Here is a 17,434-nt window from a genome sequence, read left to right on the forward strand (position 1 = left end):
CGATCCCTGGACGAGTCATACCAAAGACTTAGAAAAATGGTACTAACAGCTGCCTCGCTTAGCACTCAGCATTAAGAGGTTAGTGTTAGGACTGGTCGGCCAGGTGTCAGGATAATGTGACTGGGTGGGGCATTGTGCTACATGTCTGTGGCATGATGCCCCAGTGCTAGACATCACTATAAACTGCCACACTGCAGCCATCGTAGTGATATGGCTGAAATTTGTTATAGCTATGTTAAAAATCCAATCACACCCACATTATATTAGTTCTCCACATTTAACTGGTGACATGGTTCTTACTAAATTTTCAGGTAAATGTTTTTTTAATGAATTAAGCAGATTCTTCTTCTTGAAATACATTACATGATCATAATCCCTTAGGAAGACTACTACTACCTCAGCCTTTCCATACATTCAGATAAGTTTGCTGTAGTAATATAGTCTTAGTATCCACTTCATAGTTATATATGTGATGCTTTACTGATTTTACCTGTATAGGCCATCATTTGGCATTTCCTACAGGTTGCATTGTTTAAAAATTGATATTAAATCATCTACTTCTGCATATATGATGTGTTCTATAGAAAACTCATATTGCTGTATAGTTTTTGGCATGGTTGGATATGTACAGGTAAGTTTTGTATGGATAGTTCAGTCATAGCATCCACTTCATAGTTACTATAAACAACACTTCATTGGTTATATATAGGTTGTCAATCGGCTTTTCCTGCAGGTAACTTTTATTGGCAATGATATTTTAGCTTGCACTTTGTAAGTATTAATAGCGATACTCTGATACTCAACCTGTATGGGCAGCCATATGCACCCTTTTACAGGTAATTCTCTTAGTGTGTAGCTCTACTCATATATTCTGAAGTTCATGAACCAGGATGCATCCCACGCTGCACCTGTACATATTGTCTGCACTTATTTTGTCTTACAGATTTAGACCATGGGCAAGACAAGACTACAACCACTCAAGATGTGTAGCTTACTCTAGTTCAGGGGTCTCAAACTCAAGCCACCCTTAGGTCTGCTTGAGGGCATTTTTGATGGCTCAAGAGTCACTTCACCTTTGTTATCTCTCATGACATCTTGTGATGCCAACCATTTTGAGGGCCACATGATACGGCTCGGCGGGCCCGTGGGCCAGGTGTTTGCGACCCCTGCTCTAGACATTCTGTGAATACATGTCAGACTTACATATCATAGACAGAAGTCAGTGGGTAGCAGTACTGGCTGTATTAAGGGGGAAGGCACAGATACACACTTTAAGGAATAAGGACATGATCAGTTTGCACATTAGGGTTTGTTGGGGAGTGAGATAGAGAGCCATTAAAATAGTCACAGTTACCATCTTGCATATCACAGTTATGGACCAGCTATGTGGATCAATATCCCCTACTCCTTACCAATCTTAAGGGGGCCCCTTAGTGGCCGAGTGGTCTAAAGCACTGTCTGTTATGGATCACTGCCATCTCAGCTCTGTCTGCGTAGGTTCCAGTCTTGGATTCGGCCAATGTGGGTATGTGAGAGAGCTTGAAAGTAGCTTCTCGAGGGTCAGTGGTTCTTTCCGGGCATTTTCCGGGTTCTTCCTCCACCATTAATACTGGCCACCATGTATAGCCTATCATGTGCTGAAAAATGGCATTAAAACCTACAACAACAACAACCAATCTTAAGGACTGAACAACATTATGACAATGAAGATGTCCCTGCACTGTCATGACCGGACTCTGCCATATACCTTTTATGATGGGTCACAACCACAATCGATCATACAGTGTCAGCCACCTGAAGAACATGCTTTGTCCAGTTTCACAAAGCCAGGTGATACAGGCACGTTCATGGATCAGTCTAATCCATGTAGTGATGTTAGGCACTCTCCCTGCATACGATCCCCAGAATAATGTCTCAGTACCCAAGAGATGTCCCTTGAGTTTGTTTTCAACCCTTAGTACTCAGAGGGAGCCTGTACATAATGACAGCATAGAAGTTATCATATCTCACAAAGGACATTAGTGAACCACCATCCTCAACATTTTTCTCCATCTACTTTGCAGTTAGCACAAAGACTTTGGCTTCAATACCTGTTCCAAAGATGTCAAAACTTGCTCACAAGTCCCCTCATCATTATTATATGTTACTTCATGCGTGAAGACCCAGTCTCAATGGCTTCAACTGAAGAAGTTCTTTGCCTACTGCCATTTGAGTTCTGTCCTCCATCTCCCTCTGCAACACCTGCCAGGTGTAAGCTGTCATCAGTAGGTAATTGGCTAAAACGGAAGAACCTACTTTCAAATTACTTCCACCTTCCATCAGAGTTACTGACATTCAGGACCGCTTTTACCATCAATTACAAGACCCAAGCACCACCCAACTCTTTCTTGCAAAGACACCTTCCCTCAAACGTTAGACAGTAGTCCCATAAATCCCACACACCAGTTTTCCATTCATGTGAAATCACTTTCAGGTACTGAAGATGGCGAGCCATTGCTTTGAGGGAGATCGTGCCTCTTCTTACCCCTCACAGAGGGATATGATGACATATCATTACAGACACTTTCATCTTGGATAAAGATGGTTATTCATTCCACGTATTGGAAAATAGCCCCAGACCAAATGAATCTGCTCTGTATCTCCGCTCATGAAGTTAGGGCAGTTGGCACAAACATTGCATTTGAGCAAAACTGTTCTCTATCATCCTAGCCCAAGCTTTTATCTCAGTAATCTTTCATCCTGTGGAGACTTGTAGCTGTGGTGCAGTGGGTTACCTTCCCCGATTTTTTGACAACTTCATATGGACACAGTGTCACAACTTCCACTGGGCTTGAGTGTGCATGTGTGTGTGTGCGTGGGGGCTGAAGATTTACCCTTTAGAAGCCACTTCCCGATATACAGAGTCTCTTCTTAAGTTGGCTTATTTAGAAAGTGTGTCACATACCTTAGGGGACCGGAGATGGTCTCTCTTAGATAAGGGATGTCTCTCCCTCCACCTGTTACCAATCATCAGGTGACATATTTGAAGTAGAAACCAATTTTTTTCTTATTGAATATGTTCCTTCAGTAATACTTATCCAATCATAATACATGTACATCATCCCAGGCTTCCCTCCGTTACATATGGAGAGCATTCCTTCCGCTCCTGTAGTAACTGATGTGTTCACAGGTTTTGATGCCAATCCCTGTAAGTGACCTCCACCTAGGTGGGCAGATAACTAGCTAGTTTTAGCCTAAGAAGGCTGGTTTTGCCAGGTAGTAGTAATTATAATGTACAGTGCAACCCCACTATAATGCGCCCCGTGATAACGCGAATTTGGATATAACGTGGTTGTGGCATTGCTCCTGAAATTTCATATATTCATTCGCACATGAAATTTTTTCTTCTTCTAAGTACATTAAATACTGTATAAAAATATGTATTATCATTTTGGGGAAGTGATCCTGTATGAATTCGAATATAATAAGATCGTGGCATGGTTCCTAAAATTTTAAATACATGTACGTGTATTTTTCTCGTACCTGGAAAAATATTTTTATTTTAAAGTATGTGAATTAGTGTATACAAAATTGTTATTGTCATTTTGGGGAAGAGATGTATGAATTCAAATATAATATGATCGTGGCATGGTTCCTAAAATTTTAATTACATGTACATGTATTTTTCTCCAGTCCAACATACCTATCCGACCTCACCCATGTGTACACACCAGCAAGATACCTACACTCCTCTTCTGACAATTGTATACTCATTATTCCCACTATGAAAATAAAGTCATATGGACAACGTTCTTTTGCATACCAGGGCCTGACAACGTGGAATGAATTGCCCACTGAACATAGACATAAAGACACAGTGATCCCCATTCAAGAGTGCTCTTAATACAAACTAATTTTGAATGCAAGAACAAACTTAAAGATTTAATAATGTTCCCTACCTTAAATATTTTTTCATGTTTTTTAATTTCATTGTTTGTTTTTTGGTGTTTTTTTTATATAATAATATCATTATATGTTTTTTTTATGTTATAGGTGTTATGTAATGTTGTAAAGTGCTTAGAGCTTTTAAAGATTAGGCACTATACAAAGTCCTCATTATTATTATTATTATTGTTATTGTTATTATTATTATTATTATTATTATTTTTATTTTCTTGTGTCTGGAAAAATATTTTTTTCTTCTAAAGTATGAGAAATAGTGTGTAAAATGTTCATTATCATTTGGGGGAAGAGTTTGCGTATGAGTTTGAATATAATATGATCATGGTGTAGCTTCTGAAATTTAACAATTTCACCAGGTTCTTGAAGTGTTATGCCAAAATAAACATTATGAGAAATGTTACTTACTACTGATCCATGAGTAAAGGCAGTAAGTCGTCTTTCTGATTGTCTTCAATTAATTCTGTATACAAAATTGCTCAAACAGTAGCTGACATGTGTTTCTTCTTTAAGTGCATACACAACCAAGCAGCAGACAATGCGGTGGTTGATAAAGATTGTCACAATTTAATAAACATCAAAAAACGAAAGCTGCCAACATGTTTGCCGGGCTTGGCAGTGTTATTAGATGCAGTCAGTTGACCAGTAAATAATGTCCGCTTTATTAGCTGGAAATTGAAAGGGCATGAAATTGTACATGTGTTCAGCTAGAAAAATCTTTCTGTAAGTATTTTTCACATGTTTCTTTCGATATTCACAAAATCTGAAGTAAAAGTTATATGCATGCTGAAGATGTGTTGTTTGTTAATTAATCTTGCTGTAGTCGTTCAAATGAATAGGGGTTCAAGTGTTAATTATTGGGAATTTACAGTGGATAAAGGTACACAGGAACACATATGAGAAAATTTTAGCAGTATGAAATTTGTACAGACAACATTCATAGACCCTGGAACGTAATGAACTGTACATGTGCTTCATCTTTTTTAACCTAATTTTGCTGTTAATTTTTCCCATAGAATTCAGACACATAATGATCTGTGACAAAATTAGTGAATAGTTTTAATATGTATGCAATTTTTGCAATGGAATTACATGTATTATGGATTAACTGCTTGCCATGATTGTACAATATCAGACGGTAAGTAAATGGTGTTAATACTCTGTTCATGCTGGCCGAGTGGTCTAAAGCGCTCTCCGTTACAGATCACTGCCATCTCACCTCTTCTGCGTGGGTTCGAGTTTCGGATTCGGCTAATGTGGATATGTGAGAAAGCTTGCCAGTAGCTTCTCGTGGGTCGGTGGTTCTTTCCGGGGTTTTTCCGGGTTCTTCCTCCACCATTAATACTGGCTGCCATGTATAGCCTATTGTGTGCTGAAAAATGGCATTAAACCCTACAACAACAACAACAACAACTGTTCATGCTGTATATTAGACATTGAATGCAGACACAATGATCTGTGACAAAATTATTGAATATTTTAAATCTGTGCAATTTTTCAATGGAATTACATGCATTATGGATGAATTGCAAGCCACGATGGCACGATAGTTGCTAAAAATAGATTTTGCCTGCTCATTTTATTTCCAAATGTCTTAAATTCTAATTAACAGATTTCAGTGCAACTTGGATCATGTGTTTCTCTTAGCCCAAGGAAGCTTCAGGGTCAAGTTTACTCCTCCTTAAATTTGATTTCACCATTGCATTTCTTCTCTGGATCATTGTTGCTAACATTAGATCTGGTCACTTTGTTTCATTTTTGGACAAGGACTTTACACGTCTTCCTGCTTTGGCTGGGTTTCATGTGCCATTTGTGGTACTCTTGTTCTGAATAGCTGTCATGCATTTAGAATCATGGCTGCATGAAGAACTAATTTTAGACCTGTGGTATATTCTGTTCATTTCAAAGAATGACAAAGGCGGATAACGAGCTTTCAAATTATAAAATGTTTTTATGTATAGACAGTAAAACCTATATATAAAGGTTATTCAGATTGTGTCCATTTGAGGAGGTGTCCTAGAAAACAGACATAACAAATGATGTGAAAATTAAGAGAGATCCATATTGTCCTCCATGTGCAGGTGTACCTTATATGGTGGTGTCCACTTTCACCATTTATTTCATAAAATTTGAAAGCATTTGCAATTTTTTAAAATGTTTTTTTCAGGGCCCTTTAGTCAAATGGCTGAAAGTCAACTTTGGAGAATGTTTCACAGCATGGATCCATGTCAAGGCATTGCGAGTGTTTGTAGAGTCGGTTCTCCGGTATGGTCTACCTGTAAATTTCCAGGCAATGCTGCTTTTGCCTCACAAAAAGTCCGTTCGTAGATTGCGTGAGGTTCTAAATCAGCTGTATGCTCACCTTGACAGCACTGCCCTTTCTAACATAGATATGGTATGTCTAATTCATATGCCAAGATAACCTGAAAACTCATTGCTAAGGACTTAGATGGACTATTTGAATTTACTTGAGATGAGGAGTGCATGCATGTTAACCACTGAATGATTGTACTTGCGTAAATATTTTAATGAAAATAAAATTTACTCTATAGGTCCAATATACATTTTGGTATGATAACATGCATCACTTGTATCTTTACTGGAAATCATTCTTAATCTTCACTACATTCAGTAATTATTAATTATTAATACCACATATAATTATGTTGAGACCAACTGCAGGCTATATATTCTGATCTGCCATCACACAGTGTGCTGGCAGATCTGGGTCTTTGCAGTTAAGGGTAATCAGTAGAACAAAAAACATATAAACCCCGATCAATTGCACATTATGTGATGGTAGATCACGGTCTGAATTGTTTGCAGTTGTAATCAACTTATTAGCAAGTACATACAGTAATGATGGCTCCTTTATTGTAGTGAAAAACTAGAGTTACATATTTCTTCCTGCAACCATGTGTTTGTAATATTAAGTATCTCTCCAATCATTTACTGTTTTAAAACCAAAAGATACACACAATGGCCTGAGATTTTGTAATTGGTTGACAAAATTATTAACTTTTCTAATAATAATAATAATAATAATAATGCCTTATTGTAATTTCAGTCTGGCCAGGTGGATATACCAGGGATCAACATGGCAACAGCAGAATACTACCCATATGTCTACTTAAAGATTAATTTAGACCTTGTCGATCACTAGCTTATGTGATAGTGATCAGTATCTGTAAATACATGGTACAGTCATTTAAGAATTGTAAATTGGTATCTGTACATTTCTTGTCATTGTTCAGATAGTATCTGTTAATCAAGTTCATGTATATTTTAACAATCTGTATGTACTATAGCTCAGTTGATGTGTTTAATGGAAATTTAGAGTTAAGGAATATCTTTTGGGCAATCTTGATTGGACTAATACAGCCTTGTTTTCTATTTAGTATTTATGAAAAATAGTTGCTGAATTAGTCTTGGGCATACACGTTTAATTGGAATGATAATTATATTCTTATAAACACATTTTCATCTGGGAACATTAGGAATATACTCTGTGCAGTTTGCCATGTCATGTGCAGCTTAATGTAGTGAAGTAATGTGATTCGGTGCTTTTTATTATTTGGGATCATCACCGAATTCAGTTGGTGATGATCTTTTTATTGTTAATAAGTACTTTATTGTCCCTCTGTATTTGATGAATTATGCAACTTGGTCATAGTTTTCTCTATATCATTGTAAGTTTTTCATTGGAAAGTTGCTCATAATAGTCTTTTTTGTTACTCCACTTATTAAAACACAACGTTACCAGTCACTTTGTCATGACATTTTAATGGACAGTAGGTCACAGAAGCCTAACTCGTGTACTTATTTTGCTTCAAGGATTGTTCATTGGTGGACCCCTACCTTTCTTCCACCTATACATTATATGTTATGTTCAGGTGCATATTCACAGTGTTTTCAAGGGAGATGTTACTAAGCTTTTAAACACCATTTAAGGTTGCCCAGCACTTTATATCATATATAATAGATTTGGGTCTTTTTTACATTTTTTAAATAAGATGTGTACTCTGGGGTGTAATCTACATTTGGCAAATCTCCAAAATGTATGTTTCTTAAGGGTTTAAAAAAACAACAACTTGCAATTTAATGATTCTTGAGTTACTTTTTTTCTTTCTTTTTTATTAAATGTTGAAAGCTTGATTCAAGATATGGGAGTCCTGTGATAAATCTGATTTATCAAAGCTCAGCAACCTTTGCATCTAATTGGATGCCATTTGGAAAGTGAATTGTGAAGTCCAAATTTGACTGAGTTATTTCCCTTTTTTGAGCAATGTTACATCTCTCCATTAACAGATTCTTGCAACCAGCACATCTCAGATCCATTCAACATAATCTAATGCAATTTGGTTTGTGAATTGATTCATAGATAAAGATGTTCCTTTTGTGGCTTTTGTAGCATCAGCTCCATTTGGAGAGAGTTGTGGCCCTTGACTGTTTATTGTTTATTTCATATCTTCACATGGGATGTATCTTGTAACTGGCACAGCTTAAGAACCATTCAGCATATTCTGATGTAGTTTGGTACAATTATCTTCTTTCAAACTTAAATGGGCCTTTTATGAGTTTGATCTACTCCATTTTATGCTGTATGTCAAATAAATTGTCTTCACATGGAAACATATCCTGTTGTTAAGAACATAGTCTCTAAGACCTGGATGTGCACTGTATAGATTTTATCTGATCTGCACCACTCTAGACAGTATTATGGTCTTGACATTCAAGTTAATATATTTACATGGGATGTTGCTTGTAGTGAGCATAATTCAAAAACTATTCACTGAATTCTGATGTACTTTTATGTGAGAGTTGTTTCATAGACTCGTTTGTCTCATCTTCACTAAATATGTAGAATGTTGCTCATATTGATGAAACCTTAAGGGCGTTGGATATCCACTATTCCGCATCATCATTCAAAGCAGTCATGGATCCAGAATGTCCATCTTTTTCCTATATTGGCTTTCCCTACACAGATTCATCTGTTTAAAGCCATATGTTCTTCTATTTAAGGTCCCATGTTCTTTTGTTTTAAGGCCTCCTGTTTTTCTCCTTAAGGTCCTGTGTTCTGCTGTTCAAGGAGTAAGGTGGAGTTGGCACGACCCTTTACAATGCACATACCACTAATAGGTCTAGTTATATTTTTTCTAAGCTCAGGTCTCATTTAGCCCTAGGCGTAAAAGTCATTGTTGTTATGGTTTTTTCTTCTTCAGTGTTTATGACATTCAGAGTCAGTCATGGTATTGGTGTCAAAGTTTGTGTCAATATATTTGAGATCCTGAGAATTTTTTTTTTTTATTTGAGGGTATCATTTATAGTGGTTTTTCAAAAAAGTTCATTTTTGTTGGTGCTTAGATTAATGGATTCAGGAACGAGTTTTATTGTTTCCTCAGAAGGGTTTGGTCTTTGGTCTTTGTTTGAAGAACCAATAAATCCACCAAAACTGGTACCTTACTAAAACTAGTGAATTTATTGCGGTACTTATCATGTTGTACCATTCCAATCTGTAGATAACAATATCCACATTTTATGCATTGATATTCATATACTCCTGATTTATTCATTTGGAAAAATCATACAATAGATATATTATTTAAACCTGGAAGATTGCCCTTTCTAAAGAAAGTGTGTTTGTTGTGATTTGTACCTAGTCATGTATTGAGTCAGCATACATATTGATATACAGTAGAAAGCTGTTAAGTGTTAGAAAGGTTACAGTTCATGTTATAAACAGATTTATTTCTGTACTTTCTTGTTTTGATAGTCAAATTACACAGCCCTTGAAAAGTTTCTTCACACATTGCCCATTTCTTTTGATTTTCTGCAATAAAATGTCACAGTTTGGAATGAAAATTGCCAGTGGACCCATATTGGGAAAAGATGATGTACTAAGGACTGTTTTTAGACAAGTTATATCCATAAACAAGTTATATCTATAAACAAGTCAACTTCGACAGTGTTTCCAAAAATTAATTTTAAAAATAAAACTGTTTAGTGTTAAGTTTTAAAAAATAAATCATATTGTCAAATTTTAGCTTTGCCATATAACCCTGTCACCTCCAAAAAATGTTTTATGATTTTTATGAAAATTTAATATTTTTTCCTAGTAATATACTTATATGATGTCCCTGGTGAAAACCACAATAAATAACTCTGAAGGAATATGTGAGGGCAGTGTACATTTGTCAGTACTGTATTAGGTATGAAAGTATCAGAAGCCGGAGATATTAGTTCTTCTGGCCATAAGGTCAAGTGATCCTATCGTATGGTTCTTCATCTGTCATGTGTTATTCGTTCACATTCATTATTTACAACTTCTTAAAAAGTGCTCAACTAATTGGCACTAGATTACAAAGAACATTCCAGCATCAAGCTCTTTTTTGAATTGGTTACATTTGTGCGTCCTATCATCTAATATGTCCACCATTGTTGAAAATAGAAAAACTTTTAAACAAATTCTCAAAAAACTGCTCAGCAATAATGGGTCATATTTTGTAGAAATCATCTTGGTATGAAAGTCATTAATTTTTGTTCAGATGATGCCAGTCTGCCATCAAATATAGCTTCAGTTACAAAAACAAACAAAAAATTCTTTTCAAAACCCACTCCTCCATTTCAAAAATTATCCTAGGCTTCTAAGTTGATAAACATTATGCCAGTCTGCAATCAAATATGGCCATCATTACCAAAAGCTGAGAAATCTTTAGATGAATTCTTTTCAGTAATTGTTCAGAGCTGTTCCAGTTAAACATACATAGTACCCAGGGAAGGCATTTAAAAAAAATTATATTCATGGGTATTTTGATTTCACTGAGTACATATTAAATTGACAAGAAAATTCTCAATTGCATCTATGGGTGAGTACTCCACTTTAAAAGTGCCTTCCCTGGGTCCCATGCATGTTTTAATGGAACAGCCCTCGACAGCAGATGACCAAAATTGAACAAACACTGCCTTCCATGTAGGACATTCAGATTTTTACAGATGATGCCCCTCTGCCATCAGACATGGCTGCTGGTACTAAAACTAGAGAAACCTTCAAACAATCTCTTTTGAAAAAGCATTTGACAAAATTTTATCAAATTTTATTAAAAGCATCTTGCATAAGGGGCTTTAAGTTTGTAAAGTTTGAGGCCAATCTGCCGTCGAAAGTAGTGAGAGGTTCTAAAATTACAGTGACTTCTTTCTGAAACTGGTAAACCAAATCAAACCAAATTTGACAACAAGCATATCTTTACATTTTTTACAAGTGGTGCTGATTCTTCATCAAATTTGGCTACAGTAACTAAAGATAGAAAAGCCTTAACATAACTTTTTCACCCCAAGAAAGACTCCACAGAATTTTCACAAAATTTGACAGATTACCTAGAATAAAGAATTTCAAAATTTGCTCAAGCAATGCCAAACTACCATGAAATATGGCCAACATTGCTAAAAAAATAAAAGTGTTTAAACAACTTTGTCTTAAAAAGCTGCTCAACGTATTATCAAGGCTTTTCTTTCTTGGATTAAAGATGCTGATGTGCCATCGAATATAGATGAAGATAAAAAAAAAAAAGAAACCTTGTAACATCTGTTTTCATAACGTATATGATCAACAACATTGAAGGAATTTTCATCTGGCAGTTTGGCAGATGTCAGCCATGGGAGTGATTATTATGCCTGCTAATAAAGAGATGAAGTAGCAATTTGCTCTCTCGCTCTCTCTCTCTCTCACACACAATTCTGATTTATGCCTTGTATTTTTTAAAAATATTTTATATTTAAATCAGTGTAATTTTGTTAAAATTCTGATGTACTGAAAAATTAGTTACCGAGATTAAACTGCCGTTTGGCTTAAAATGACCTATTGTAAACATTTGTTATATCCCAGCCATTTAACAAAAAATATTTTGAAATATTTTGAAAAATAAACATTTCATGATTAGTTTTAGTATTTAAAGCTATCAGTGGAATTCATTTTTGAAAACTAAAATCTCAGAATTTTAGCAAACAAAAAATGTTTGAAATTTTTTTGACAAACCTTAATGCACAAAAAAAATTATTTTTAAAAAAGTGCAAACTACAATCCTGACAATCTCTTATATACATAGATTTTATATCACCTAAATTTATTCTCAGTAATTTGATGATGCGAAAATATGATAGACGCAAGTTCATGTACATTATGGATACATGCATATGTACATGGCAATACAAAAAGTGATAAACACTTATTTAGTGACAAGGTTATTATAATGCAGTGTTGTTGTTGACTTATAACAATGTGCATTCTTCCACAATAAACAGATTTATAAAGTTTTCAAGCTTTGTATCATACTTTCAGAATTAGTGCATTGACATACCTGTATCTATGCACAGACAGCAAATGTAAACATGGCACCCATTTTCTGAAGGAATCACAGTTCAGAACATAAAACACATGAAGATGGCATCCCATTTGTACTTCCAGAAGATTTGGACAGATGTGTCATCAAGCAGACTGTTCAGTCTGAAGAGTGCCAGTAGCTTCTCGTGGGTCGGTCGTTCTTTCCAGGGTTTTTTCGGGTTCTTCCTCCACCATTAATACTGGCCGCCATGTATAGCCTATCGTGTGCTGAAAAATGGCGTTAAACCCTACAACAACAGTCTGAAGAGTGAATTGGTACAGTTGTCACATGCACAGACCATAACTATAGAAACTAGATTTGCACTTGCAAAACACATAGGGATACTGCAGACCAAATTGGCTTCAAGTGAAAAAATTCAGAACTAGAAAAAAAAATGAAACATTTAAAGAACATAAAGACTAAAGCCTAATTTATTTATGCATACCAAATTTAATTTCACCTGATTTTTTCTCATTTATACTAACAAAGGTGTTATGTATAAACAAGCAAAACAATATGGCCTGATAATCAAATCTGGTCATATGTATGTGACTATAACTAAGTGAACCAAATTTAATTTGGTTTAAACTGGTGCAAGTCCAAAACTTACAAAATGGATTCAGAAATGAATCTGGATGGAGAGTAGAAAAGAAATTTCTTCCTGCTATCACAATGGGGACATAATTATTGCAGGTATGTGGTTTGCTGTTTGGATAGAGACAAGAAACTGCTATCAGTGTACTAAGGAGGTTTGGATTTGACTTTTAAAAATTTCTTTCATATTTTCAGCCCATAGGCAATTAACAACTATCAAAAGAATTTCAGATCTTGCAATGAGTACTCGGTTTCAGTTGTTGGACTTGCAGAATTCTGTCATTAATTTTGGAGTTGTTTTGAATCTCTACTGCACAGTATAGTAAAGCATATGTTCTGTAGCTATCTTGTGATAGTATGTGAAGGAATAATAACACTGATTTGATTACTACTTTTCATGTCACACACCTGCTGTAATTAGCATCAAACCTATTCTGACAAAATTATCATTAGAGCTGAAAGAAATATCAAACTTTCCTATTTAAATTATTTGATGAATTTATTCAGATAATATTCAAATATCTGTCACTTCATAAAACTATAACATCCATACTCTTTGTCTAGATTGGTATTTATTGATATCACTACCCCAGCCAAGCTGCAGTGAAAACACTGAACACAGTCATGTAAATCTAATTAAATTGCATTTTGAGGATTCAGACCAAAATCAAATAAATGTTGGTCATTTTCAAACTTGGCAGTTTTCTAGAAGCAGTGCTGTATGGCAATATAAACTTTCCTTCTACTGAATCAGTAAAAGTCTTCTCTGATAATGGCCACAAATTTGCCTAATTCCCCCCCCCCCCCACGTCCACGAACACACCTACATTTGATGAAGAAAGCAGGTAACCTTCTGGTTGAACTGGACATCAAAGACACAAAACATTGGCATGCACTATGTTTGCCTGTGCTCTGCAACTTGCCAACAAGCAAGCAAATGAAATAGAAAAATATGAAGGAGAGAATGCCATAACAAAGAAGGGTAGTGAGTTGTTGCAAAAAGTATGCTAAATTTCATGGAGAAAGCAAACAGAAGCACAGAATCCAAACCTGTCATCTTTTCAAAAGCCAAGTAGGGAGATTGAATAAAAAAATCAGGAGATTGGGACCTAAAATCAGGAGGTTTTTCATGCCGTTTTTAAAGCCTCGTTTGCACTAAATATTGACAGATCTTCCAGGTCCAATACACATGAAATTCTCAAAGGACACACCATTTCTCCCTGTGATGCATCTTTTTGTCTCCCAGGACGTATCCTCTTTTCATATTATGGTCAGCAGTGGCCATACTGCATAATAGCTAATGGTTAGTCCCAAGTAAACAAGCAAGAAACCCAGTGTGAATAATTAACAGTTAATCCTTATCATTCCTATTGTGAAAAGGACTGGCACTCCGACATAATTTGAAGAAATCAAGATCTACAGTATGTCTTATGTAAGCACCAGCAATTAATTGGCAAATAAATGATGCCCTATTTTGTTGTAACTAGCAGTACCTAAATATGCAGTCTCAAGTTACATGTACCATACATGTGGCAACTTGTACCATACATGTGGCAACTTGTATTCCCACATTTTATATCCCTTTTTTTATTCTCAGCTTGAAATGCATTTAATATTGTTTACTAAATGTATTTATTCAGAATAATTTTTTTAGGGATCATACATTGCATGGTAAGTTTCTCCATTCCAATTTAATGATGGTAATTAACATTTGTATGTATGAAATGCCAGGTGTTCACTTGTGTAAGTTTTTTGGTTGGAATGGAGATGCTACAGCATCACAGTGATCATTCTTGGGATTTAAACTAATTACTGACAATTGTTTGGTTGCGGTTTATTGTCAAGTTTGAAACATTCATAATCTGCCTTGAATAATGTTTAAACATAGTGTTCTGTTTACTGAAGAAAAATGTAATAATCGGGAGTTCTCTTCAAAAAAGGGAGATAACATGAAATGGGGAGGTAGGCGTGGAACTACCCCGCAAAATTGGGAGTTTTTCTTTTCCCACTGGGAGAGTTGACAGGTATGGATAGAACTTTTATGACTATTTGAGATTTAATTTACAATACTGTTAGCTCTTTTTAAAATTTGCATTCAGGGGAAATACATTTTTAGTTGAATTTTGCAAAACTTTTTGATTTTTACTCTTTTCTTTTACTTAAAGGCCATAGAATCGTAACACAATTGGAAGAAAGTTGAAATAGAACTGGAAAGACTTGAAATATTTAGACATATTAAGAAGGTAAATGGACCAACTTCATTGGTATCTCCAATCATGGTCACACCCAAACCCAAGAAACGTCACACAACAGGAATTTAAAGGGTACTCCAGTTCTTTTAGGTACATGCTTGTTTGATAACCAAAGGTTAAATGAATTAACCTAACACTATGCAGCTTCAGAGATATTAATATAACTCTAATTGTAAACCATGATATTTGTAACACCCATGTGTTATATATAGAAAAGACCAGAGTTCAAGACTTAAAAATGCTTTTTATGAATAATAAAGGTGAGATAGAACATCCCTTTCAATATCGCATAGTGACTTTATATCAGAGATAGAACATGCCTTTCAATATCGCATAGTGACTTTATAACAACACTGTTTGTCGCAACAATATCAACTTCTGATAATATAGAGCAGTCTTGTGTGACTGTAACACATTCTGACATTAGCGTAATCTCAATGAAAAAGAAATACTTTTAGTACTAGTGTACTTGAGCAGTATGGTGGGAGATAGCAGTGGCTTTATAATCAATTATATAATAATTATAAAGCATTTAAATTCAATAGCAATTGTGTAATAAATCTATTTAAAACTTCTCATAACAATCTGATTCAGTTTTGGGATTTTAAAGTGCCAAAGTTAATATCGGTTATGTAAAAATATATAAGTGATGGTTTTAGAATACATGGCTGAAATTCTTTTCTATTTAAATGTTCATATTTTGCCGCTCTGACAGCTATCTGCCAGTGCACTGTCTGCACTTGTATTTATAGACTCCTATTCACGTCACATGACCTTAGTTAGCCAATCAATGTTTGTCCTCAGCGTTAGCCATGGTGATAACCAAGTCAACTGTTCAAACTGCATGGGAAAATCCCTCTGCACACAAAATTTAGACAGAATTAAGTTGTCCTCTCTATGTGTGTGTTTTTGCTTTTAATCTTTTTTATATATTCATACCTATGATTAAGTAGAACTAAACGAAATGGGCAGGATAATTTTGATGTGAATCAAGCGAGAGTACAACAGAGTCGTAATACGGTTAGAAATAGTCCCTATTAAATGCATACTATTTCGCACATTAAAGTAAAATAACAAGTTCTACATAACCAAGAACTTACAATAATGAACAGTAACATTAGTTCTAACTTATTGTTCAACAAACGTCTGACAAGAGAAATGTGATTCTTTGGCTGGGCACGTTGATTCCATCACTATCCTGCATTACCGCTCTTTTGGTAATAAACTCCACCGGATGGCTGAAGTCACTAATTTATGGGTTAACATCATATTTCTGGCTTTGATATTCCAAAATTCATGGAAGGTAAGATAGTTCATTTCCTAAACTATTCATGTGAAATTCCAGCACGACACACGCATGGTCCAACATGAAAATGAATATGGCACAATAACTGCTATTATGCGAACTTCTTTCCACTTAATGTTGATATCCCAGGGCTTGTAGAACTGTTGATGTATTAAATGAATTCCTTGACGAATTCATTAATACTCATGACAACAGCATGACATTACGAGAACCAGAGCAAGGTTTTATACTCACATTTAGTATAAAATACATGGTACACATTTATAAGAGATGCAGATGGCCATCTAAACAATGGTGGGTGGGTGGCATACATTCAGGAATGGAAGAAGTAATTCACACGTCGTACATGTTTTTAGTGACAGATAAAAATGACGAAACCAAATATGCCAAAGTCTCGTAATTCAAACATCAACTCACATCTCAATATTTAATCATCAAATAATCTTTACAAATTGGACAGTGTGATGCAAAACTCCATTCACAATACCATTAAGGTATTACAACTTAATGAACTACCTCATGTTTTTCTGACTTTGTTTCATGTTTTTCCATTATCATTATTAGTATTACTATTGGAAAAGGAATGTAGTTTTTAATTGTGCCTACTATTTTGGTTTGCTGAGTTAGGTATAACAATATGTTAACTTGATAACCCAAAGTTAAATGAATTCACCCGTCACAATGCCTTGAGAAACATTATTATATAACACAGATTATAAACCATGCTGATTTGATAAATAAGCTTCAATAAACTGACCTCATTATGCAGCTGGGGAAACATATTAACATAGATTATAAACCATGTTAATGTGATAAATAAGTTTAAATGAACTGAACTCTCACTTACAATTGTGCAGTTTGACAGACACAATATTTTAATTTAACTTCCTTGTCTTAATCCAGTGGCCTAGTGGTTAGAGTGTCCACCTTGGATGCAGGAGGTCATGGGTTCAATCCCCGGTCGA

At 35.2% G+C, this 17,434-nt stretch overlaps 1 protein-coding gene across 1 annotated transcript in view; it reads left to right on the forward strand.

The window, feature by feature from the left end:
- LOC149787761 (V-type proton ATPase subunit C 1-B-like) overlaps nucleotides 1–12,249 on the forward strand; it is a 55,358-nt gene extending 43,109 nt beyond the window's left edge. Inside the window, exons 11-12 of the mRNA XM_089973951.1 lie at nucleotides 6,107–6,334; nucleotides 7,007–12,249. Of these exons, the coding sequence (XP_089830077.1) occupies nucleotides 6,107–6,334; nucleotides 7,007–7,102 (324 nt within the window). The 3' untranslated portion in view covers nucleotides 7,103–12,249. The remainder of the gene's footprint in view (nucleotides 1–6,106; nucleotides 6,335–7,006) is intronic.
- Nucleotides 12,250–17,434: the final 5,185 nt, after the last annotated feature.

Source organism: Sinohyriopsis cumingii, chromosome 11 (genome assembly GCF_028554795.1).
Source record: "Sinohyriopsis cumingii isolate HCF-2022 chromosome 11, ASM2855479v2, whole genome shotgun sequence".
Lineage (NCBI taxonomy): Eukaryota > Metazoa > Mollusca > Bivalvia > Unionida > Unionidae > Sinohyriopsis > Sinohyriopsis cumingii.